This window comes from Oncorhynchus masou, chromosome 25, assembly GCF_036934945.1.
Source record: "Oncorhynchus masou masou isolate Uvic2021 chromosome 25, UVic_Omas_1.1, whole genome shotgun sequence".
NCBI classification, from domain to species: Eukaryota; Metazoa; Chordata; class Actinopteri; order Salmoniformes; family Salmonidae; genus Oncorhynchus; species Oncorhynchus masou.
Window position 1 is genome coordinate 10553818 of NC_088236.1, and position 27491 is coordinate 10581308.

Genomic DNA, 27491 nt, shown 5'->3' on the forward strand with positions numbered 1-27491 from the left:
TCATCAGTACTGCTCTAATACTGGACTAACTCATCAGTACTGCTCTAATAGACTCGATGCTCATTTGCCCTGTTCTGTCTCTTTCTGTGTCCCTGTGTGTGTGTGTGTGTGTGTGTGTGTGTGTGTGTGTGTGTGTGTGTGTGTGTGTGTGTGTGTGTGTGTGTGTGTGTGTGTGTGTGTGTGTGTGTGTCTCTAAGCAGACTCCAGAGGGAGAGGCCCAGCCCATGACAGAGGTGGATCTCTTCATCTCCACCCAGAGGATCAAAGTCCTCAATGCTGACTCACAGGTACTCTCTCTCTCTCTCTCTCTCTCTCTCTCTCTCTCTCTCTCTTCAATTCAATTCAATTCAATTCAAGGGCTTTATTGGCATGGGAAACATGTGTTAACATTGCCAAAGCAAGTAAGGTAGATAATATACAGTGCCTTGCGAAAGTATTCGGCCCCCTTGAACTTTGCGACCTTTAGCCACATTTCAGGCTTCAAACATAAAGATATAAAACTGTATTTTTTTGTGAAGAATCAACAACAAGTGGGACACAATCATGAAGTGGAACGACATTTATTGGATATTTCAAACTTTTTTAACAAATCAAAAACTGAAAAATTGGGCGTGCAAAATTATTCAGCCCCTTTACTTTCAGTGCAGCAAACTCTCTCCAGTTCAGTGAAGTTCAGTGAGGATCTCTGAATGATCCAATGTTGACCTAAATGACTAATGATGATAAATACAATCCACCTGTGTGTAATCAAGTCTCCGTATAAATGCACCTGCACTGTGATAGTCTCAGAGGTCCGTTAAAAGCGAAGAGAGCATCATGAAGAACAAGGAACACACCAGGCAGGTCCGAGATACTGTTGTGAAGAAGTTTAAAGCCGGATTTGGATACAAAAAGATTTCCCAAGCTTTAAACATCCCAAGGAGCACTGTGCAAGCGATAATATTGAAATGGAAGGAGTATCAGACCACTGCAAATCTACCAAGACCTGGCCATCCCTCTAAACTTTCAGCTCATACAAGGAGAAGATTGATCAGAGATGCAGCCAAGAGGCCCATGATCACTCTGGATGAACTGCAGAGATCTACAGCTGAGGTGTGTAACGAGTTTCTTCTAACTCCTCCTCTGACGAAGAGGTGGAACAAGGATCGGACCAAAATGCAGCGTGGTTAGTTAGATACATCTTTAATGAAGATGAAACACGAACAAAACAAAACAACAAACGTGGAAAACTGAAACAGCCCTATCTGGTGCAACAAACACAGAGACAGGAACAAAAATATATACCTAAATATGGTTCCCAATCAGAGACAACGATAATCACCTGACTCTGATTGAGAACCGCCTCAGGCAGCCATAGACTAATCTATACACCCCACACAACCCCAAGACGAAACACACCACAAATAAACCCATGTCACACCCAGGCCTGACCCAATAAATGAAGATGAACATAATAAATAAAGACCAGGGCGTGACAAGGTGGGAGACTCTGTCCATAGGACAACAATCAGTCGTATATTGCACAAATCTGCCCTTTATGGAAGAGTGGCAAGAAGAAAGCCATTTCTTAAAGATATCCATAAAAAGTGTTGTTTAAAGTTTGCCACAAGCCACCTGGGAGACACACTAAACATGTGGAAGAAGGTGCTCTGGTCAGATGAAACCAAAATTGAACTTTTTGGTAACAATGCAAAACGTTATGTTTGGCGTAAAAGCAACACAGCTCATCACCCTGAACACACCAACCCCACTGTCAAACATGGTGGTGGCAGCATCATGGTTTGGGTCTGCTTTTCTTCAGCAGGGACAGGGAAGATGGTTAAAATTGATGGGAAGATGGATGGAGCCAAATACAGGACCATTCTGGAAGAAAACCTGATGGAGTCTGCAAAAGACCTGAGACTGGGACGGAGATTTGTCTTCCAACAAGACAATGATCCAAAACATAAAGCAAAATCTACAATGGAATGGTTAAAAAATAAACATATCCAGGTGTTAGAATGGCCAAGTCAAAGTCCAGACCTGAATCCAATCGAGAATCTGTGGAAAGAACTGAAAACTGCTGTTCACAAATGCTCTCCATCCAACCTCACTGAGCTCGAGCTGTTTTGCAAGGAGGAATGGGAAAAAAATTCAGTCTCTCGATGTGCAAAACTGATAGAGACATACCCCAAGCGACTTATAGCTGTAATCGCAGCAAAAGGTGGCGCTACAAAGTATTAACTTAAAGGGGCTGAATAATTTTGCACGCCCAATTTTTCAGTTTTTGATTTGTTCAAAAGGTTTGAAATATCCAATATATGTCGTTCCACTTCATGATTGTGTCCCACTTGTTGTTGATTCTTCACAAAAAAATACAGTTTTATATCTTTATGTTTGAAGCCTGAAATGTGGCAAAAGGTCGCAAAGTTCAAGGGGGCCGAATACTTTTGCAAGGCACTGTATAAAGTGAAATAAACAATAAAAATTAACAGTAGACATCACACATATAGAAGTTTCAAAACAATAAATACATTACAAATGTCATATTATATATATATATACAGTGTTTTAACAATGTACAAATGGTAAAGGACACAAGATAAAATAAATAAGCATAGATATGGGTTGTATTTACAATAGTGTGTTCTTCACTGGTTGCCCTTTTCTCATGGCAACAGGTCACAAATATTGCTGCTCTGATGGCACACTGTGGAATTTCACCCAGTAGATATGGGAGTTTTTCAAGATTGGATTTGTTTTCAAATTCTTTGTGGATCTGTGTAATCTGAGGGAAATACATCTTTCTCTCTCTCTCTCTCTCTCTCTCTCTCTCTCTCTCTCTCTCTCTCTCTCTCTCTCTCTCTCTCTCTCTCTCTCTCTCTCTCTCTCTCTCTCTCTCTCTCTCTGTCTCTCTCTCTCTCTCTCTCTCTCTCTCTCTCTCTAAGCTGAATATTGATACCTACAGAAACCTGAAAACCTTCTCCTCTATCTATGTCCAGGAGACCATGATGGACCCCTGACCCTATCACTCCGAACACTAACCCTCCTCTATCTGCAGGAGACCATGATGGACCCCTGACCCTGTCACTCCTAACCCCTGACCCTAACCCTCCTCTATCTATCTACAGGAGACCAGGACCCCGACCATGATGGACCCCCCTGACCCTATCACTCCTAACCCCTGACCCTAACCCTCCTCTATCTACAGGAGACCAGGATGGACCCCTGACCCTATCACTGACCCTAACCCTCCTCTATCTATCTAACAGGAGACCATAATGGACCCCCTGACCCTATCCCCACTCCTAACCCCTGACCCTCCTCCTCTATCTCCAGGACTCCTAACCCCTGACCCTCCTCCTCTATCTCTCAGGAGACCATGATGGATCCCTACACCCTGACCCTCCTCCTCCTCTATCTATCTCCAGGAGACCATCTCCTCTCCTACATCGCTGACATCGGCAACATCGTGGTTCTGATGGCGAGACGCCGTATGCCCCGCCCAGACTCAACGGACAGTGTGGAGGTGTCTGAACCTGACCAGGAGGAGAAACAAAGCCAGTACAAGATGATTTGTCACGTTTTTGAGTCGGAGGATGTGAGGATCTCTCTTTACCCTTACTCTCTAACATCTGTCTAATCATCTCTCTCTCTCTCTCTCTCTCCCTCTCAACCTCTCTCAACTTCCCCCTCTCTCTCTCTCTCTCTCTCTCTCTCTCCCTCTCAACCTCTCAACCTCGCTCAACTTCCCCCCTCTCTCTCTCTCTCTCTCTCTCTCTCTCCCTCTCAACCTCTCTCAACTTCCCCTCTCTCTCTCTCTCTCTCCCTCTCAACCTCTCCCCCTCTCTCTCCCTCTCAACCTCTCTCAACGTCCCCCTCTCTCTCTCTCTCTCTCTCTCTCTCTCTCTCTCTCTCCCTCTCAACCTCTCAACCTCTCTCAACTTCCCCCTCTCTCTCTCTCTCTCTCTCTCTCTCTCCCTCTCAACCTCTCCCTTCCCCTCACTCCCTCTCAACCTCTCCCCTCTCTCTCTCCTCTCAACCTCTCTCAACTTCCCCCTCTCTCTCTCTCTCTTTTCTCCCTCTCAACCTCTCCCCTCTCTCAACTTCCCCCTCTCTCTCTCTCTCTCTCTCTCTCTCTCTCTCCCTCTCAACCTCTCCCTCTCAATTCAATTCAATTCAAGGGCTTTATTGGCATGGGAAACATGTGTTAACATTGCCAAAGCAAGTGAGGGAGATAATATATAAAGTGAATATATAAGGTGAAAAACAATAAAAATGAACAGTAAACATCACACATACAGAAGTTTCAAAACAATAAAGACATTACAAATGTCATATTATATATATACAGTGTTTTTACAATGTACAAATGGTTAAAGGACACAAGATAAAATAAATAAGCATAAATATGGGTTGTATTTACAATGGTGTTTGTTCTTCACTGGTTGCCCTTTTTCTCATGGCAACAGGTCACAAATCTTGCTGCTGTGATGGCACACTGTGGAATTTCACCCAGTAGATATGGGAGTTTTTCAAAATTGGATTTGTTTTCAAATTCTTTATGGATCTGTGTAATCTGAGGGAAATATGTCTCTCTAATATGGTCATACATTGGGCAGGAGGTTAGGAAGTGCAGCTCAGTTTCCACCTCATTTTGTGGGCAGTGAGCACATAGCCTGTCTTCTCTTGAGAGCCATGTCTGCCTACGGCGGCCTTTCTCAATAGCAAGGCTATGCTCACTGAGTCTCTACATAGTCAAAGCTTTCCTTAATTTTGGGTCAGTCACAGTGGTCAGGTATTCCGCCGCTGTGTACTCTCTGTGTAGGGCCAGGGTTTTTTTAATTCTTTCCAATGTTAATTCTTTCCAATGTGTCAAGTAATTATCTTTTTGTTTTCTCATGATTTGGTTGGGTCTAATTGTGCTGTTGTCCTGGGGCTCTGTAGGGTGTGTTTGTGAACAGAGCCCCAGGACCAGCTTGCTTAGGAACTCTTCTCCAGGTTCATCTCTCTGTAGGTAATGGCTTTGTTATGGAAGGTTTGGGGATCGCTTCCTTTTAGGTGGTTATATAATTTAACGGCTCTTTTCTGGATTTGGATAATTAGTGGGTATCGGCATAATTCTGCTCTGCATGCATTATTTGGTGTTCTACGTTGTACACGGAGGATATTTTTGCAGAATTCTGCGTGCAGAGTCTCAATTTGGTGTTTGTCCCATTTTGTGAAGTCTTGGTTGGTGAGCGGACCCCAGACCTCACAACCACAAAGGGAAATGGTCTCTATAACTGATTCAAGTATTTTTAGCCAGATCCTCATTTGGATGTTGAGTTTTATGTTCCTTTTGATGGCATAGAATGCCCTTCTTGCCTTGTCTCTCAGATCGTGCACAGCTTTGTGGACATTACCTGTGGCGCTGATGTTTAGGCCGAGGTAGGTATAATTACTTGTGTGCTCTAGGGCAACGGTGTCTAGGTAGAAATTATATTTGTTGTTTTGTCTACTTGACCTTTTTTGGAACACCATTATTTTGTGTCTTACTGAGATTTACTGTCAGGGTCCAGGTCTGACAGAATCTGTGCAGAATATCTAGGTGCTGCTGTAGGCCCTCTTTGGTTGGGGACAGAAGCACCAGGTCATCAGCAAACAGTAGACATTTGACTTCAGATTCTAGTAGGGTGAGGCTGGGTGCTGCAGACGTTTCTAGTGCCTGCGCCAATTCATTGATATACAGTATATCACAAAAGTGAGTACACCCCTCACATCATTTTTGTAAATATTTAGGGTATATCTTTTCATGTGACAACACTGAAGAAATGCCACTTTGCTACAATGTAAAGTAGTGAGTGTACAGCTTGTATAACAGTGTAAATTTGCTGTCCCCTCAAAACATACAGTCATTAATGTCTAAACCGCTGGCAAGTGAGTACACCCCTAAGTGAAAATGTCCAAATTGGGCCCAAAGTGTAAATATTTTGTGTGGCCACCATCATTTTCCAGCACTGCCTTAACCCTCTTGGGCATGGAGTTCACCAGAGCTTCACAGGTTGCCACTGGAGTCCTCTTCCACTCCTCCATGACGACATCACAGAGCTGGTGGATGTTAGAGACCTTGCACTACTCCACCTTCCGTTTGAGGATGTCCCACAGATGCTCAATAGGGTTTAGGTCTGGAGACATGCTTGGCCAGTCCATCACCTTTACCCTCAGCTTCTTTAGCAAGGCAGTGGTCGTCTTGGAGGTGTGTTTGGGGTTGTTTGTCATGTTGGAACACTGCCCTGCGGCCCAATCTCCACAGGGAGGGGATCATGCTCTGCTTCAGTATGACACAGTACATGTTGGCATTCATGGTTCCCTCAATGAACTGTAGCTCCCCAGTGCCGGCAGCACTCATGCAGCCCCAGACCATGACACTCCCACCACCATGCTTGACTGTAGGCAAGACACACTTGTCTTTGTACTCCTCACCTGGTTGCCGCCACACACGCTTGACACCATCTGAACCAAATATGTTTATCTTGGTCTCATCAGACCACAGGACATGGTTCCAGTAATCCATGTCCTTAGTCTGCTTGTCTTCAGCAAACTGTTTGCATCTTTAGAAGAGGCTTCCTTCTGGGACGACAGACATGCAGACCAATTTGATGCAGTGTACGGCGTATGGTCTGAGCACTGACAGGCTGACAACCCCACCCCTTCAACCCTCTCTCTCTCTCTCTCTCTCTCTCTCTCTCGCTCTGTCTCTCTCTCTCTGTGTCTCTCTCTCTCACTGTCTCTCTCTCTCTCTCTCACCGTCTCTCTCGCTCTTTCTCTCTCTCTCTCTGTGTCTCTCTCTCACCATCTCTCTGTCTCTCTCTCTCTCTCTCTGTGTCTCTATCTCTCTCTCTGTGTCTCTCTCTATCTCTCTCTCTATCTCTCTCTCTCACCGTCTCTCTATCTCTCTCTCTCTCTATCTCTCTCTCTCTCTCTCTCTCTCTCTCTCTCTCTCTGAACAGTTTCAGAAAACAGAGGGAAAATGAAGCATTAATAAGGAATAAGTCTGTTCAATAAGGAATAAGTCTGTACTATAGAGGTTATCTCTGATAGCCTTGATAATACTGGAGCAGATATATGTATCAAAAGATCTCTTGTTTTTGGATCCACTTTATATCCACTTATGTTGTCAATAATCAAAAATATGGTATTTTCGGCTGTTTGAAGCTGGTGTACATATGAAATAGTACCACTTCTTAGACTTGTGTTCAATGAGGATGACAGATCTATAACTCACATTTCTATGTGAATTTGTTTGTGTTGCCAAGAAGTTACATATTGCAGCTTTAAATGATCCCTTTCTCTTTTTTTCCCTTTCTCCCTCCATCTCTTCCTCTATTCCCCCTCCCTCCATCTCTTCCTTCCTCTCCTCCCTCCATCTTTCTCTTCCTCTCTCTCTACATTGATTCCTTCCCTCCATCTGTTCCTCTATTCCCCCTCCCTCCATCTCTTCCTCTCTCCTCCCTCCCTCCATCTTTCTCTTCCTCTCTCTCTACCTATCTGTTCCTCTATTCGCCCTCCCTCCTTCTCTTCCTCTCTCCTCACTCCCTCCATCTTTCTCTTCCTCTCTCTCTACCTCTCTACATTGATTCATTCCCTCCATCTCTTCCTCTATTCTCCCTCCATCTATCTTTCTCTCACTTTCCCTATCCCTCTCCCCCCACCTCTTGCTTTCCCTCTCCAGGCCCAGCTGATAGCCCAGTCTATAGGCCAGGCCTTCAGTGTGGCGTACCAGGAGTTCTTGAGGGCCAATGGCATCAACCCAGAGGATCTGAGTCAGAGAGAATACAGTGATCTGCTCAACACTCAGGACATGTACAATGATGACCTCATACACTTCTCCAAGTCTGAGAACTGCAAAGATGTGAGTCTGTCAGTCACTGAGCACGCACACACACACACACACACACACACACACACACACACACATTTATTGGTTGTGCCTCCCCAGGTTTACATTGAGAAGCAGAAGGGTGACATTCTGGGCGTGGTGATTGTGGAGAGTGGGTGGGGCTCCATCCTGCCCACAGTCATCATCGCCAACATGATGCATGCTGGTCCATCTGAGAAGTCTGGTCGTCTGAACATCGGAGACCAGATCATGTCTATCAACGGGACCAGTCTGGTAGGACTACCCCTGTCTACCTGCCAGACTATCATTAAGGTATCTATCTATCTATCTATCTATCTATCTATCTATCTATCTATCTATCTATCTATCTATCTATCTATCCCTCCCTCCCTCCCTCCCTCCCTCTCCCTCTCTCTCTCCTCCATCCCTCCCTCTCCCCTCTATCTCTCTCTCCTCCATCCCTCCCTCTCCCCTCTCTCTCTCTCCTCCATCCCTCCCTCTCTCTCCTCCATCCCTCTATCTCTCTCTCCTCCATCCCTCTATCTCTCTCTCCTCCATCCCTCTATCTCTCTCCTCCATCCCTCCATCTCCTCCATCCCTCCCTCTCCTCTCTATCTCTTTCTCCTCCATCCCTCTATCTCTCTCCCTCCATCAACAGGACCAGTCTGGTAGGACTACCCCTCTCTACTTGCCAGACCATTATTAAGGTATCTATCTATTCCTCCCTCTCCCCTCTATCTCTCTCCTTCCCCTCTATCTCTCTCCTTCCCCTCTATCTCTCTCCTTCCCCTCTATCTCTCCTTCCCCTCTATCTCTCTCCTTCCCCTCTCTCTCTCTCCCCCTCTATCTTGCTCTCCTCCCCCTCTCTCTTCTCCTCCCCCTCTCTCTCTCTCTCTCCCCCTCTCTCTCCTCCCACTCTCTCTCCTCCCCCTCTCTCTCTCTCCTCCCCTCTCTCTCTCTCCCCTCTATCTCTCTCTCCCTCTCTCTCTCCTCCCCCTCTCTCTCTCTCCTCCCCCTCTCTCACTCCACCTCCTCCCCCTCCCCCTCTCTCACTCTCCTCCCCCTCTCTCTCCTTCCCCCTCTTTCTCTCTCCTCCTCCCCACCTCTCTCTCTCCTTCCTTCCCCCTCTCTCTCTCCTCCCCCTCTCTCTCTCTCTCCCTCCCACTCTCTCTCTCTCCTCCCCTCTCTCTCTCTCCTCCCCTCTCTCTCTCTCCTCCACCTCTATCTCGCTCTCCTTCCCCTCTCTCTCTCCTCCCCCTCTCTCTCTCCTTCCTCCACCTCTCTCACTCTCCTCCCCTCTATCTCACTCCTCCCCTCTCTCCCTCCCCTCTCTCTCTCTCCCCCCCTTTCTCTCTCCTTCCCCTCCCCCTCTCTCTCCTTCCCCTCTCTCTCTCCTCCCCCTCTCTCTCTCCTCCCCCCTCTCCTCTCTCTCCTCCCCCCTCTCTCTCTCCTCCCCCTCTATCTCTCTCCCCCCCTCCACCTCCTCCTCCCATCTCTCTCTCCTCCCCCTCTCTCTCTCTCTCTCCCCCCCCTATATCTCTCTCTCCTCCCCCTCTCTCCTCTCCCCCCACTCTCTCTCCTCCCCCCCTCTCCTCCCTCTCTCTCTCTCCTCCCCCTCTCTCTCTCCTCCACCTCTCTCTTTCCTCCCCCTCTATCTCTCTCCTCCACCTCTCTCTCTCTCCTCCACCTCTCTCACTCTCCTTCCCCTCTATCTTACTCTCCTTCCCCTCTCTCGCTCTCCTCCCCCTCTCTTTTTCTCCTCCCCTCTCTCACTCTCCTCCCCCTCTATATCTCTCTCCTCCCCCTCTATATCTCTCTCCTCCCCCTCTATATCTCTCTCCTCCCCCTCTATCTCGCTCTCCTCCCCCTCTCTCTTTCTCCAACACTCTCTTTCTCTGGTGAGACTACAGCTGTCTACCTAGAGGGTAGTAAAGGACACACACTCCTCTGTTTATCTATTTTTTCTGAATATCTCTCCTTCCTTTCAAAGCCGCGGGAAGTAGGGGGGCTGAGGGTACCGTCTTATAAATCACAATTTAAAAAATATTAAAACCCCCCACCCCAAAACATGTTCCCGCAGCCATGCTTCCTTTATTGATCAGCTCTATCTTTCCTCTCTCTCTCTGTACTCTCATTCTCTCTTTCCTCTCTCTCTCTGTTCCCGCAGCTCATTCTCTCTCTTTCCTCTGATCAGCTCTATCTTTCCTCTCTCTCTGTACACTCTCATTCTCTCTCTTTCCTCTCTCTCTCTGTACACTCTCATTCTCTCTTCTCTCTCTCTGTACACTCTCATTCTCTCTCTCTCACTCTCATTCTCTCTCTTTCCTCTCTCTCTCTGTACACTCTCATTCTCTCTCTTTCCTCTCTCTCTGTACTCTCTTCTCTCTTCCTCTCTCTCTGTACACTCTTTCATTCTCTCTCTTTCCTCTCTCTCTCTGTACATTCTCTCTCTTTCATTCTCTCTCTCTTCTCCTCACTCTCTGTATTCTCTCATTCTCTCTTCTTCTCTCTGTACTCTCATTCTCTCTCTCTCTCTCTGTACACTCTCATTCTCTCTCTTTCTCTCTCTCTCTCTGTACATTCTCTCTTTCCTCTCTCTCTGTACACTCATTCTCTCTCCTCTCTCTCTCTGTACACTCTCATTCTCTCTTCCCTCTTCTCTGTTCTCTCTCTTTCCTCTCTCTCTCTGTACACTCTCATTCTCTCTCTTTCCTCTCTCTCTGTACACTCTCATTCTCTCTTTCTCTCTCTTTCCTCACTCCCTCTGTACTCTCATTCTCTCTCTTTCCTCTCTCTCTCTCTCTGTACACTCTCATTCTCTCTCTTTCCTCTCTCTCTCTGTACACTCTCATTCTCTTGTAATGGCGTTTTCTCTTTTACGTAAGAAAGTGAATGCCAAGGACAGTACACACAGCCAACATCTACAGTGCCTTCACACTGAACATCTCTCACCTCCGTTAGGGTCTGACTCCTGTCTCTCCTCTCCTGGGCAGGGTCTGAAGAACCAGTCTCGTATCAAGCTGAACATCGTACGGTGTCCTCCCGTAACCACGGTGCTCATCAGACGACCTGACCTCAGATACCAGCTGGGCTTCAGCGTACAGAATGGCATTGTGGGTATCGCCATGGAGACCATGTGTTGTCTAGTGATGTCATGAGCCCCAAACTTCCTGGGCACTTGACTTTGTTTGCTTTGAGGTCAAAACATTTTGTTTGTTTGTGTGTACTGTGTACTGTATACTGTGTACTGTACTCTGTACTGTATACTGTATACTGTGTACTGTGTACTGTATACTGTGTACTGTAGTGGCAACCCTTTAAAAGTGATGGAGTCATGCTTTTGCTGAAACTAAATAGCTGAATTTTAGTTCAATTTATGCTCTGCTCCAGCCTTTCAAACTATATATATATATATATATATATATATATATATATATATATATATATGTATATATATGTATATGTATATGTATGTGTATATATATATGTATATATATATGTGTGTGTGTGTGTGTCGGAGGGGTTGGGTAAAAGCAGAAGACATATTTCAACCACGTATGGACTAAAAAAGTATATAAATTCTTAAAGGCCCAGTGCAGTCAAAAACATGATGTACCTGTGTTTTATATATGTTTACACACTATGAGGTTGGAATAATAATGTGAAGTGAAAATTATGACAATGCCCTTTTAGAGTAAGAGCTGTTTGAAAAGACTGTCTGAAATATAAGCCTGTTTTGGTGGGATGTAGTTTTGGCCTTCTTGGTGACATCACCAGACTGTAAATTAGTTAATAGACCAATAAGAAAGCGTTCCAAACCTATCTGCCAATAACAGCTGAATGTCTGAATGGCTGAACATCTGAATGGCTGAATGTAATAGTCTTTTATGGACCTTCTCCTCCACACTAACAGATCTGCAGCCTTATGCGGGGGCATCGCTGAGAGGGGAGGAGTCAGGGTTGGCCACCGCATCATCGAGATCAACAGCCAGAGCGTAGTGGCCACACCCCACGAGAAGATTGTCCACATCCTGTCCAACGCCGTGGGAGAGGTGAGGTCACAGGGCAAAGGTCCTCCTGTGCTTCTAACCCTAGAATATGTTACCAGAGATAAACCAGACTTGTATGAATGGGTTATTACTGTCTCAGCTTATCAAAGCATTCCAGTTTTGCTGCTAGACCTTCAACTATTGTTGGGCTAGGGTTGGGGTTGAGGCTAGGGTTGAGGTTAGGGTTGGGGTTGAGGCTAGGGTTGAGGTTAGGGTTGAGGTTGAGGTTAGGATTGAGGTTAGGGTTAGGATTGAGGTTAGGATTGAGGGTAGGGTTAGAGTTGAGGTTTAGGGGTAGGGTTAGAGTTGAGGCTAGGGTTAGAGTTGAGGTTTAGGGTTGAGGTTAGGGTTGAGGCTAGGGTTAGGGTTGAGGTTAGGGTTAGGGTTGAGGTTAGGGTTGAAGCTAGGATTAGGGTTGAGGTTAGGGTTAGGGTTGAGGTTAGAGTTGAGGTTTAGGGGTAGGGTTAGAGTTGAGGCTAGGGTTAGAGTTGAGGTTTAGGTTTGAGGGTTAGAGTTGAGGTTTAGGGTTGAGGTTAGTTTGAGGGTTAGGGTTGAGGTTAGAGTTGAGGGTTAGGGTTGAGGGTTGAGGGTTAGGGTTGAGGTTAGGGTTGAGGGTTAGTAGTGCGGCTAGGGTTGGGGTTGAGGGTTAGGTTAGGGATTTGAGCCTAGGGTTAGGGTTGAGGGTAGGGTTAGGTTAGGGGTTTGAGGCTAGGGTTAGGGTTGAGGCTAGGGTTAGGTTAGGGGTTTGAGGCTAGGGTTAGGGTTGAGGATAGGGTTAGGTTAGGGGTTTGAGTCTAGGGTTAGGGGTTTGAGGCTAGGGTTAGGAGTTTGAGGCTAGGGTTAGGTTAGGGGTTTGGGGTTAGGGTTGGGTTAGGGGTTTGAGGTTAGGGTTGGGTTAGGGGTTTGAGGCTATGGTTGGGTTAGGAGTTTGAGGCTAGGGTTAGGTTAGGGGTTTGAGTCTAGGGTTAGGTTAGGGGTTTGAGGTTAGCTTTGGGTTAGGGGTTTGAGGCTAGGGTTAGGTTAGGTGTTTGAGGCTAGGGTTAGGGGTTTGAGGCTAGGGTTAGGTTAGGAGTTTGAGACTAGGGTTAGGGGTTTGAGGCTAGGGTTAGGAGTTTGAGGCTAGGGTTAGGGGTTTGAGGCTAGGGTTAGGTTAGGAGTTTGAGGCTAGGGTTAGGGGTTTGAGTCTAGGGTTAGGTTAGGGGTTTGAGGCTAGATTTGGGTTAGGGGTTTGAGGCTAGGGTTAGGTTAGGGGTTTGAGGCTAGGGTTAGGGGTTTGAGTCTAGGGTTAGGTTAGGGGTTTGAGGCTAGGGTTAGGTTAGGAGTTTGAGGCTAGGGTTAGGTTAGGAGTTTGAGGCTAGGGTTAGGTTAGGGGTTTGAGGCTAGGATTAGGGGTTTGAGTCTAGGGTTAGGTTAGGAGTTTGAGGCTAGGGTTAGGGGTTTGAGTCTAGGGTTAGGTTAGGAGTTTGAGGCTAGGGTTAGGGGTTTGAGGCTAGAGTTAGGTTAGAAGTTTGAGGCTAGGGTTAGGTTAGGGGTTTGAGGTTAGGGTTGGGTTAGGGGTTTGAGGTTAGGTTTGGGTTAGGGGTTTGAGGCTAGGGTTAGGTTAAGAGTTTGAGGCTAGGGTTAGGGTTAGGCTTGAGGCTAGGATTTAGGGTTAGGGTTAGGTTTGAGGCTAGGGTTTAGGGTTAGGTTTGAGGCTAGGGTTTAGGGTTAGGATTGAGGCTAGGGTTTAGGGTTAGGGTTATAATTGAGGTTAGGGTTTAGGGTTAGGGTTATAATTGAGGCTAGGGTTTAGGGTTAGGGTTGATGCTAAGGCTTAGGGGTAAGATTCATAACTATGATCAGCATGACTCTTCACCTCTGACTTTCTCTCTCTTTCTCTCTCTGTTCCACAGATTCACATGAAGACGATGCCAGCTGCCATGTACCGCTTGCTAACTGCCCAGGAGCAACCCGTTTACATGTAGAACCGACCTTCTGACTCTATCCTGTCCCCTGACCCCTAGCATCACTGCACCCTATGTGTGTGAGGCAATTCCTCCCCCTCTCCCCAAAACCCCAGCTCACCATTGGAAAATGAAGCTTATATAGCCTTATGAGTGGACCTGTCATGTGCTCTGGATTACTCTCCAATCCGATTGTTTTGCTGTGGAGAGTAGAGGTGGGCTGGTTCAAGCCCCTCCCATTCCGAGGGTTGTTTCCTGCCCTTCTCCCTCGTTCTCTCCCTCCCTCTCTCCCTCTCTCTCTCTCTCTCTCTCCCTCCCTTCTCTCTCGTTCTCTCCCTCCCTCTCTCCCTCTCTCTCTCTCTCTCCCTCCCTTCTCTCTCGTTCTCTCCCTCCCTCTCTCCCTCTCTCTCTCTCTCTCCCTCCTTTCTCTCTCGTTCTCTCCCTCCCTCCCTCCCTCCCTCCCTCCCTCCCTCCCTCCCTCCCTCCCTCCCTCTCTCCCTCCCTCCCTCCCTCCCTCCCTCCCTCCCTCCCTCCCTCCCTCCCTCCCTCCCTCCCTCTCTCCCTCCCTCCCTCCCTCCCTCCCTCCCTCCCTCCCTCCCTCTCTCCCTCCCTCCCTCCCTCCCTCCCTCCCTCTCTCCCTCCCTCCCTCCCTCCCTCCCTCTCTCTCTCTCTCTCTCTCCCCCTCTCTCTCTTGCCAGCTGCACTCATCTGATATGTTAGGGTTACCTCTGTGTTCTCCCACAACACAAACAAGAAGAGAAGGAGTGTGAAACCTGCTGATTAACAAGTGTTACCACTCTGAACAACCAATCACATATTCTTCCTCATAACATTCCACACCTTCCAGCTAACATTAACGAGAGTCGAGCAGAGGATGAAAGACCCTGGTAGCCCGCCAGAACAGATGAAGAAAACAAATCATTCCCAACTATCCAACTTTAGTTTTTCCCCTTCTTTTGGCTCCGGTATGTTTTATGGCTGAGATTTGGGCTGATTTATCCAGCATTCCAAGCTGCTTTCTCTCTTCTCTATGCCCAGACATCTGTTATTGTCTGAACTCATCTCATCCAGAGGAGGTACACTATCAATCAAATTCAATCTAATGTATTTCTAAAGCCCTTCTTACATCAGCTGATGTCTCAAAGTGCTGTATAGAAACCCAACCTAAAACCCCGAACAGCAAACAATGACCCACTCAATGATTTACAACCTTCAAAGGAATCCATGTTCCCAACATACGCCAGTCCAGTTCTACAAGCCCGGAGACTCGGCTCGGCGCGGCTCCAGTCACGTGCACGGCTGATATTGGTCTATTCACATTCTCACGTGCACGGTTTATTTCCACCCTGGGAAGAGCAGGGGAAGAACTGGATCATCAAACTGCCAGAAAAGTTGAACAACATTAAGGATTTTACAGGCTGACCGGTGCTACGTGATGTATTCCATCCAGAGCCTTGTATATTCTGAATGGTCTGATGGAGCAACAGGGAGGGTTTTGTCTGGTCTGATGGAGCAACAGGGAGTGGTGGGCTTTGTCTGGTCTGATGGAGCAACAGGAAGTGATGGGCTTTGTCTGGTCTGATGGAGCAACAGGGAGTGGTGGGCTTTGTCTGGTCTGATGGAGCAACGGGGAGTGGTGGGCTTTGTCTGGTCTGATGGAGCAACAGGGAGTGATGGGCTTTGTCTGGTCTGATGGAGCAACATGGAGTGATGGACTTTGTCTGGTCTGATGGAGCAACAGGGAGTGATGGGCTTTGTCTGGTCTGATGGAGCAACATGGAGTGGTGGGCTTTGTCTGGTCTGATGGAGCAACAGGGAGTGATGGGCTTTGTCTGGTCTGATGGAGCAACATGGAGTGATGGACTTTGTCTGGTCTGATGGAGCAACAGGGAGTGGTGGGCTTTGTCTGGTCTGATGGAGCAACAGGGAGTGATGGGCTTTGTCTGGTCTGATGGAGCAACAGGGAGTGATGGGTTTTGTCTGGTCTGATGGAGCAACAGGGAGTGGTGGACTTTGTCTGGTCTGATGGAGCAACAGGGAGTGATGGGCTTTGTCTGGTCTGATGGAGCAACAGGGAGTGATGGGCTTTGTCTGGTCTGATGGAGCAACAGGGAGTGGTGGGCTTTGTCTGGTCTGATGGAGCAACGGGGAGTGATGGGCTTTGTCTGGTCTGATGGAGCAACAGGGAGTGATGGGCTTTGTCTGGTCTGAGGAGCAACAGGGAGTGGCTTTGTCTGGTCTGATGGAGCAACAGGGAGTGATGGGCTTTGTCTGGTCTGATGGAGCAACAGGGAGTGGTGGGCTTTGTCTGGTCTGATGGAGCAACAGGGGGTGGTGGGCTTTGTGGGCAACAGGGAGTGATGGGTTTTGTCTGGTCTGATGGAGCAACAGGGAGTGATGGGTTTTGTCTGGTCTGATGGAGCAACAGGGAGTGATGGGTTTTGTCTGGTCTGATGGAGCAACAGGGAGTGATGGGTTTTGTCTGTTCTGATGGAGCAACAGGGAGTGATTTTTGTCTGGTCTGATGGAGCAACAGGGAGTGATGGGCTTTGTCTGGTCTGATGGAGCAACAGGGAGTGGTGGGCTTTGTCTGGTCTGATGGAGCAACAGGGAGTGATGGGTTTTGTCTGGTCTGATGGAGCAACAGGGAGTGGTGGGTTTTGTCTGGTCTGATGGAGCAACAGGGAGTGATGGGTTTTGTCTGGTCTGATGGAGCAACAGGGGGTGATGGGTTTTGTCTGGTCTGATGGAGCAACGGGGAGTGATGGGTTTTGTCTGGTCTGATGGAGCAGCGGGGTGATGGACTGTCTTTGTGCCTCCTGGGACAATGGGCTGTAGCTGAATACTGTAGTACGGTAGTTCACCAGGGTTTCTGCTGAAACAGAACACAGCCATCTAAATCAGAGGGTAGACAGCAGCAGAGATTCCCCAGACTGAAGCACCAAGTTAAGCGTCTTCATTTTAGTTATGCTGAAAATTGGATTAGATTGTGCACCAAACTGAAATTAGGGTTAGGATTAGACTGTGTTACAATACCAACTAAAAAGTTCAAATGATATTATTTTGTATTTTATTTTGTAATGGAAAAATGTACATTCCACCGTCTTATTTAATAGACACACAATTTGTTTTTATTTTGTCTTGAATTTAATCTGCAGTATTTATGCGAGACCATATTGGAATTGTGTTCATAGAACATAACATATTATAATATAGTGCATTGCATTTAGATCTCAATCTTTATACTTGAAGGATGTTCATCATAGTACAGGAAATGGGCTATTATTTTGTTGTTTAAAAAAAAACATAATTTATGCTTTTATTTTTAGATGTAATTTTGTTATCTGGCAGATGTGATGAATTGAAGGTACTTTGAATCAACATAATCTCACAGTTCTCTGGTGTACTTTTAATCACCAATGATCAGTGATCTGCTGCATGAAGAGGCTAGACTACAAGGAGTAGGCTACAGCAGGCTACAGCAGGGTTCCCCAACTGGTGGCTCGTGGTTCATTTTACTTGGCCACCCAAGTTTTCCACGTCAACAAAAAATATTTATATGTTTATATATAGTACCGATCAAAAGTTTGGACACACTCATTCAAGGGTTTTTCTTCATTTTTACTATTGTCTACACTGTAGAATAATAGTGAAGACATCAAAACTATGAAATAACACATATGGGATCATGTAGTAACCAAAAAAAGTGTTAAACAAAAAAAAAAAATTGATATTTGAGATTCTTCAAATATCCACCATTTGCCTTGATGACAGCTTTGCACACTCTTGGCATTCTCTCAACCAGCTTCACCTGGAATGCTTGTCCAACAGTCTTTAAGGAGTTCCCACATATGCTAAGCACTTGTTGGCTGCTTTTCCTTCACTCTGCGGTCCGACTCATCCCAAACCATCTGTAGTGGCTTCCTTTCCTCTTCACCTTAGCCACTGCCCTAGCCTGAAGCCGGGGTTGTTTCGTACGCATAGTTCACAATCAATGTTTCCAAACGGCCAAACATTCAATGAGATTCAGGGAAATGGTGCAACAAAAAGGTTTATTCTTCTTATATCTAACAACAACAAAAAATGATTCTCCAATCAACTTAAATCAGAGATTACTTGACATGGAAAATATATAATATGACCTGTTTGTAAGTCTGTATGGTCAAAAAACTATACCGCTCCCGCGTCTAGCAGGGACTCTCTCCTCCCGAAGGCCCAACTTCCTGTTTTTATCCTAACACACCTACCACAGTACAATGAATGGGCAAGAGGGGGGGCCAAAAACTGAATTACACTAACAACAAATGAATATATCTCAGTCAGGTAAATATAAAGGTACGTGTACCTAATATTTCACCATGTACATTAATATTTAATATATTTACACAAATGTACATGGAGCTCTGTATGTTCTGTCCTTTAAACAAATATGTCCAAATTGTCTCTAACACCATCTCAGTTTGGTTGAGGTCGGGGGATTGTGGAGGCCAGGTCATCTGATGCAGCACTCCATCACGCTTCTTCTTGGTCAAATAGCACTTACACATCCTGAAGGTGTATTGGGTTATTGTCCTGTTGAAAAACAAATGATAGTCCCACTAAGCACAAACCAGATGGGATGGTGTATCGCTGCAGAATGCTGTGGTAGCCATGCTGGTTAAGTGTGCCTTGAATTCTAAATAAATCACTGACAGTGTCACCAGCAAAGCACCCCCACACCATCACACCTCCTCCTCCATGCTTCACGGTGGAAACTACACATGCGGAGATCATCTATTCACCTACTCTGCATCTCATGGCGTTTGGAACCAAAAACATCTCAAATTTGGACTCTTCAGACCAAAGGACAGATTTCCACTGATCTAATGTCCATTGCTCTGGTTTCTTGGCCCAAGCAAGTCTCATCTTCTTATTGGTGTCCTTTAGTAGTGTTTCCTCTGAACAGTTGATGAGACTTGTCTGAGATGTGTCTGTTACTTGAACTCTGTGAAGCATTTATTTGGGCTGAAATCTGAGGTGCAGTTAACTTTAATGAACTTTTCCTCTGCAGCAGAGGTTTCTCTGGGTCTTCCTTTCCTGTGGCGGTCCTCATAAGAGCCAGTTTCATCATAGCGCTTGATGATTTTTTCAACTGCACTTGAAGAAACTTTCAAAGTTCTTGAAATGTTCCAGATTGACTGACCTTCATGTCTTAAAGTAATGATGGACTGTCGTTTCTCTTTGCTTATTTGAGTTGTTCTTGCCATAATATGAACTTGGTCTTTTACCAAATAGGGGTATCTTCTGTATACCACCCCTACCTTGTCACAACACAACTGATTGGCTCAAACGAAATAAACAAAATAAATTCCACAAAGTCACACCTGTTAATTGAAATGCATTCCTGGTTACTACCTCATGAAGCTGGTTGAGAGAATGCTAAGCGTGTGCAAAGCTGTCATCAACGCAAAGGGTGGCTACTTTGAAGAATCTCAAATATATTTTGATTTGTTTAACTCTTTTTTTGGTTACTACATGATTCTATATGTGCTATTTCATAGTCTGATGTCGTCACTATTATTCTACATTCTTTTGACTGGTAGTGTGTATATATATATATAAAAAAAATTTTTTTGGGGGGGGGGGCATATAAGACTGTAAAAACAACAGCAAATCAGCGCCAAGTGATTTTATAAGTAGTCCCACGCTGAATAGAGAGATACAGTGGCTAGTGAAAGTATTCACCCCCTTGGCATTTTTACTATTTTGTTGCCTTATAACCTGGAATTAAAATAGATTTTTTTTTTTTTTTTTTTGGGGGGGGGGGGGGTTGTAATCATTTGATTTACACAACATACCTACCACTTTGAAGATGCAAAATATTTTTGGGGGTGAAACAAAGAAATAAGACAAAAAAACTGAAAACCTGAGCGTGCATAACTATTCACCCCCCCAAAGTCAATACTTTGTAGAGCCACCTTTTGCAGCATTTACAGCTGCAAGTCTCTTGGGGTATGTCTCTATAAGCTTGGCACATCTAGCCACTGGGATTTTTGCCCATTCTTCAAAGCAAAACTGCTCCAGCTCCTTGAAAGTTGGATGGGTTCCACAAGTGTACAGCAATCTTTAAGTCATACCACAGATTCTCAATTGAATTCCAAGACATTTAAATGTTGTCCCTTAAACCACTCAAGTGTTGCTTTAGCAGTATGCTTAGGGTCATTGTTCTGCTGGAAGGTAATCCTCCGTTTCAGTCCCAAAATCTCTGGAAGACTGAAACAGGTTTCCCTCAAGGATTTCCCTGTATTTATTTAGCACCATCCATCATTCCTTCAATTTTTTACCAGTTTCCCAGTTCCTGCCAATGAAAAACATCCCCTCAGCATGATGCTGCCACCACCATGCTTCACTGGGGATGGTGTTCTCGGGGTGCTGAGAGGTGTTGGGTTTGCGCCAGACATAGCGTTTTCCTTGATGGCCAAAAAGCTCAATTTTAGTCTCTTCTGACCAGAGTACCTTCTTCCATATGTTTAGGGAGTCTCCCACATGCCTTTTGGTGAACACCAAACGTGTTTGCTTATTTTTTCTTTAAGCAATGTTTTTTATTCTGGCCACTCTTCCATTAAGCCCAGCTCTGTGGAGTGTACAGCTTAAAGTGGTCCTATGGACAGATACTCCAATCTCCGCTGTGGAGCTTTGCAGCTCCTTCGGGGTTATCTTTGGTCTCTTTGTTGCCTCTGATTAATGCCCTCTTTGCCTGGTCTGTGAGTTTTGGTGAGCGGCCCTCTCTTGGCAGGTTTGTTGTGGTCACATATTCTTCAAATGTTTTAATAATGGATTTAATGGTGCTCCGTGGGATGTTCAAAGTTTCAGATATTTTTATAACCCAACCCTGATCTGTACTTCTCCACAACTTTGTTCCTGACCTGTTTGGCGAGCTCCTTGGCCTTCATGGTGCCGCTTGCTTGGTGGTGTTGCAGACTCTGGGGCCTTTCAGAATTGGTGTATATATACTGAGATCATGTGACAGATCATGTGGCACTTAGGTTGCACACAGATGGACTTTATTTAACTAATTATGTGACTTCTAAAGGTAGTTGGTTGCACCAGATCTTATTTAGGGGCTTCATAGTAAAGGGGGTGAATACAAATGCACGCACCACTTTTCAATTTTAATTTTATTTTTAATTTTTTTGAAACAAGTAATTTTTTAAAATTTCATTTCACCAATTTGGACTATTGTGTGTATGTCCATTACATGAAATCCAAATAAAAATCAATTTAATTTACAGGTTGTAATGAAACAAAATAGTTAGAACACCAATGGGGGGGAAACATTTTTCAAGGCACTGTATGTGATTGTAAGCAAGGTTTGGTATTATTATGTTTTAGTCAAATATTACATCTGTCTGGGCTTCTTGGGGTCCATTTTCAGTCTACAAATTATTTGTAATTTTGTTCCGGCACCCTGACCATCCACTCAAGAAGACATTGGCTTGTGCCTGAAGCTAGTATCCCTGGGCTACAGTGTTTTGAGACTAGAATAAAACTAAAGTGAGAACTGATGATTTATAGTGGTTCAATTCAAAATTGAGTCAGTCAATTAAGGAAGTGAAATACATTTAAAATTCAAAGATTTATAATCTTTTGAAATAAATATGTTCTCCTTTTCAGGTTATTGAGAAGTTATTGAAAATAGATTAATTATTTTGTTTTTGCAATACTTAAGTCTAAATTTTCATTTACTTCTTGAATTGACTGTCTTCAATTGGAATTGACTCCAACCCTGATGACTTAACTTTGGTAATGACCAGATTGTTCTGATTATGGTCTTGCTGTGAGTGTGAGGACAAAGTAATGCAGATGACAGAAGTGATGATGATGATGATGAACAATAGAAAGGAACGACAATTCCTGGTGTTATGACTCCTCTAAAACCACGTCTTCCTGTCATTGATCGGTCTGGCCGGCCGTATACATTTACAATACCTACTTTGTTCTCTTCTTCAAGAAGTAAGGCTGTCCCTCTCACCCTGATCACGTTATGACACTAACATTGTAATTATATATTGATTGGGCTGGATGTGATAAATGGGATTGTTGAAAGGTCCTTTAGCTCTATTTTAGAATCAGATCTAGGGCTCTATTCAATCTATATTGGGGAAATTCAGCTTTACAGTGTGATTGAAATTTAAAGGCAATGTTCCCTCATTAGCAAAGACTGCATTCACGGTAAACGCTGCAGGTGTCGGCTCAATAGGAAATTACCTTAACATGTTGCGCTATGTGTAACACCTTAGCGATAAAGATTGATATATATATTATATATATAATATAATGTCTAGATGATTCAAGAAGTTCATTCCAGGGAGCTTACACCTCTTTAAAGGTGTATGACCTTTTGATCTTTCAGACATTCTCCTCCCTCACTTCCTGTCTCCCGTGTCACTTCTTGCCTCAGACACCCCCTCTCTGGACTCGTGTTTACAAACATGGCCGACGGCCCAGTTTGATTTACGGGACAGTTTCCGGCTTGTGGAGGGGACACATGACCTTGTGGAGGGGACACATTATGACCCTAGCTTTGATTTGGACGGGACAGTTTCCGGTACTTTGTGGAGGGGACACATTATGACCCTACACCTCTGTACTGACTTGTGGAGGGGACACATTATGACCCTACACCTCTGTACTGAGGAGGGGACACATGACTACACTCTGTACTGACTTGTGGAGGGACACATTATGACGCTACACCTCTGTACTGACTTGTGGAGGGGACACCCTACACCTTATGACCACATTACTGACTTGTGGAGGGGACACATTATGAGGTACTGACTTGTGGACACATTATGACCCTACACCTCTGTACTGACTTGGGAGGGGACACATTATGACCCTACACTCTGTACTGACTTGTGGAGGGGACACATTATGACGCTACACCTCTGTACTGACTTGTGGAGGGGACACATTATGACCCTACACCTCTGTACTGACTTGTGGAGGGACACATTATGACACCCCCTGACTTGTGGAGGGGACTGGACTGACTTGTGGAGGGGACACATTATGACACACCTCTGTACTGACTTGTGGAGGGGACACATTATGACGCTACACCTCTGTACTGACTTGTGGAGGGACACATTATGACCCTACACCTCTGTACTGACTTGTGGAGGGGACACATTATGACCCTACACCTCTGTACTGACTTGTGGAGGGGACACATTATGACCCTACACCTCTGTACTGACTTGTGGAGGGGACACATTATGACGCTACACCTCTGTACTGACTTGTGGAGGGGACACATTATGACCCTACACCTCTGTACTGACTTGTGGAGGGGACACATTATGACCCTACACCTCTGTACTGACTTGTGGAGGGGACACATTATGACGCTACACCTCTGTACTCTGTACTGACTTGTGGAGGGGACACATTATGACGCTACACCTCTGTACTGACTTGTGGAGGGGACACATTATGACCCTACACCTCTGTACTGACTTGTGGAGGGGACACATTATGACCCTACACCTCTGTACTGACTTGTGGAGGGGACACATTATGACCCTACACCTCTGTACTGACTTGTGGAGGGGACACATTATGACCCTACACCTCTGTACTGACTTGTGGAGGGGACACATTATGACCCTACACCTCTGTACTGACTTGTGGAGGGGACATTATGACCCTACACCTCTGTACTGACTTGTGGAGGGGACACATTATGACCCTACACCTCTGTACTGACTTGTGGAGGGGACACATTATGACCCACCTCTGTACACCTTGTGGAGGGGACTGTACTCTGACTGACTTGTGGAGGGGACACATTATGACCCTACACCTCTGTACTGACTGACTTGTGGAGGGGACACATTATGACCCTACACCTCTGTACTGACTTGTGGAGGGGACATTATGACCCTACACCTCTGTACTGACTTGTGGAGGGGACACATTACACCCTCTGTACTGACTTGTGGAGGGGACACATTATGACCCTACACCTCTGTACTGACTTGTGGAGGGGACACATTATGACCCTACACCTCTGTACTGACCACATTATGACCCTACACCTCTGTACTGACTTGTGGAGGGGACACATTATGACCCTACACCTCTGTACTGACTTGTGGAGGGGACACATTATGACCCTACACCTCTGTACTGACTTGTGGAGGGGACACATTATGACCCTACACCTCTGTACTGACTTGTGGTAGGGGACACATTATGACCCTACACCTCTGTACTGACTTGTGGAGGGGACACATTATGACCCTACACCTCTGTACTGACTTGTGGAGGGGACACATTATGACCCTACACCTCTGTACACTTGTGGAGGGGACTCTGTACTCTGTACTGACTTGTGGAGGGGACACATTATGACCCTACACCTCTGTACTGACTTGTGGAGGGGACACATTATGACCCTACACCTCTGTACTGACTTGTGGAGGGGACACATTATGACCCTACACCTCTGTACTGACTTGTGGAGGGGACACATTATGACCCTACACCACTGTAGACTTGTGGAGGGGACACATTATGACCCTACACCTCTGTACTGACTTGTGGAGGGGACACATTATGACCCTACACCTCTGTACTGACTTGTGGAGGGGACACATTATGACCCTACACCTCTGTACTGACTTGTGGAGGGGACACATTATGACCCTACACCTCTGTACTGAGGGAGGGGACACATTCTGTACTCATCATTTCTAGTTGCTACACTAGATCACCCCGCAACGTGGCTTGTGTGCAAAATGTTGACCCTTTTCCTCCTTTCCTTTCCTTTCCCTACATCCCATTTAAACCATTGATTGTTCCAAGTGTCTGTCTCTGTCTCTCTGTATCTGTCTCTATCTCTCTATCTCTGTATCTGTTTCTGTCTCTTATCTGTCTCTATCTCTGTCTGTATCTGTCTCTATCTGTCTTTATCTCTGTATCTGTCTCTATCTCTGTATCTGTCTCTATCTCTGTATCTATCTCTGTATCTGTCTCTCTATCTGTCTCTGTCTCTATTTGTCTCTATCTGTCTCTATCTCCATCTCTATCTGTCTCTGTCTCTCTCTCTATCTGTTTCTATTTGTCTATCTCTATCTGTCTGTATCTGTCTCCATCTCTGTATCTGTCTGTATCTGTCTATCTGTCTCTATCTCTCTATCTGTCTCTGTTTCTATTTGTCTCTATCTGTCTCTTTCTCCATCTCTATCTGTCTCTATCTGTTTCTATTTGTCTATCTCCATCTCTATCTGTCTCTATCTCTGTCTGTATCTGTCTCCATCTCTGTATCTGTCTCTATCTGTCTATCTCCATCTCTATCTGTCTCTATTTGTCTATCTGTTTCTATCTCCATCTCTATATGTCTCTATCTCTGTATCTGTCTCTATCTCTCTATCTGTCTCTCTGTATCTGTCCGTGTCTATCTCTAACTCTATCTGTTTCTGTCTGTCTCTAACTCTATTTCTGTCTCTGTATCTGCCTCTGTATCTCTATTTGTCTTTATATCTGTCTGTCTCTATCTCTGTCTGTATCTGTTTCTATCTCTGTCTCTCTGTTTCTATCTCTGTCTGTTTATGTCTGTCTCTATCTCTATATCAGTCTGTTTCTAACTCTATATCTGTCTGTTTCTTTCTCTATCTCTGTATATGTCTCTCTGTATCTGTCTCCATCTCTCTCTGTTTCTATCTCTGTCGGTTTCTGTCTCTATCTCTGTCTGTTTCTGTCTCTATCTCTCTCTATCTCTATATCAGTCTGTTTCTATCTCTATATCTGTTTCTTTCTCTATCACTGTATATGTCTCTCTGTATCTGTCTCCATCTCTGTCTGTTTCGATCTCTGTCTATCTCTGTCTGTTTCTGTCTCTATCTCTGTCTGTTTCTATCTCTGTCTCTATCTCTGTCTGTTCCTATCTCTGTCTGCTTCTGGCTCTATGTCTGTCTGTTTATCTGTGTCTGTTTATGTTTATGTTTCTATCTCTGTCTCTGTCTCTCTGTATCTGTCTCTATCTCGGTCTCTATCTCTGTCTGTCACTGGTCTGTATCTGAACTCACCGGTCTGTCTCTATCTCTGTCTGTTTCTGTCTCTATCTCTGATTGTCTCTATCTCTGTCTGTTTCTATCTCTATCTCTGATTGTCTCTATCTCTGTCTGTTTCTGTCTATTTCTGTCTCTATCTCTGTCTGTTTCTATCTCTATCTGATTGTCTCTATCTCTGTCTGTTTCTGTCTCTGTCTGTTTCTGTCTCTGTCTGTTTCTGTCTCTATCTCTGTCTGTTTCTATCTCTATCTCTGATTGTCTCTATCTCTGTCTGTTTCTATCTCTATCTCTGATTGTCTCTATCTCTGTCTGTTTCTGTCTCTATCTCTGCCGGTTCATATCAGTCTGTCTCATGCCTAAAGCTCATTTTGGCCTTATTAATATTACTGTACTCTTTATGATATTGAACTAACATGATACTGAAGAATAGTTCCTGTACGGTCGACCATATGATGTTCTAGCATGGTCTATCTGGAGTTACCAACCTACCATATGATGTTCTAGCATGGTCTATCTGGAGTTACCAACCTACCATATGATGTTCTAGCATGGTCTATCTGGAGTTACCAACCTACCATGTGATGTTATAGCATGGTCTATCTGGAGTTACCAACCTACCATATGATGTTCTAGCATGGTCTATCTGGAGTTACCAACCTACCATATGATGTTCTAGCATGGTCTATCTGGAGTTACCAACCTACCATATGATGTTCTAGCATGGTCTATCTGGAATTACCAACCTACCATATGATGTTCTAGCATGTTCTATCTGGAGTTACCAACCTACCATATGATGTTCTAGCATGGTCTATCTGGAGTTACCAACCTACCATATGATGTTCTAGCATGGTCTATCTGGAGTTACCAACCTACCATGTGATGTTATAGCATGGTCTATCTGGAGTTACCAACCTACCATGTGATGTTATAGCATGGTCTATCTGGAGTTACCAACCTACCATATGATGTTCTAGCATGGTCTATCTGGAGTTACCAACCTACCATATGATGTTCTAGCATGGTCTATCTGGAGTTACCAACCTACCATGTGATGTTATAGCATGGTCTATCTGGAGTTACCAACCTACCATGTGATGTTATAGCATGGTCTATCTGGAGTTACCAACCTACCATATGATGTTCTAGCATGGTCTATCTGGAGTTACCAACATACCATATGATGTTCTAGCATGGTCTATCTGGAGTTACCAACCTACCATGTGATGTTATAGCATGGTCTATCTGGAGTTACCAACCTACCATGTGATGTTATAGCATGGTCTATCTGGAGTTACCAACCTACCATATGATGTTCTAGCATGGTCTATCTGGAGTTACCAACCTACCATATGATGTTCTAGCATGGTCTATCTGGAGTTACCAACCTACCATATGATGTTATAGCATGGTCTATCTGGAGTTACCAACCTACCATATGATGTTATAGCATGGTCTATCTGGAGTTACCAACCTACCATATGATGTTCTAGCATGGTCTATCTGGAGTTACCAACCTACCATGTGATGTTCTAGCATGGTCTATCTGGAGTTACCAACCTACCATATGATGTTCTAG

General features: G+C 45.1%; 1 protein-coding gene across 1 annotated transcript in view; it reads left to right on the forward strand.

The window, feature by feature from the left end:
• Positions 1 to 14159, forward strand: part of LOC135513767 (amyloid-beta A4 precursor protein-binding family A member 1-like) — a 133278-nt gene extending 119119 nt beyond the window's left edge. The window contains 8 exon segments of the mRNA XM_064936682.1: positions 198 to 287; positions 3356 to 3580; positions 7694 to 7873; positions 7961 to 8173; positions 10855 to 10974; positions 11775 to 11788; positions 11790 to 11913; positions 13803 to 14159. Of these exon segments, the coding sequence (XP_064792754.1) occupies positions 198 to 287; positions 3356 to 3580; positions 7694 to 7873; positions 7961 to 8173; positions 10855 to 10974; positions 11775 to 11788; positions 11790 to 11913; positions 13803 to 13874 (1038 nt within the window). The 3' untranslated portion in view covers positions 13875 to 14159.
• Positions 14160 to 27491: the final 13332 nt, after the last annotated feature.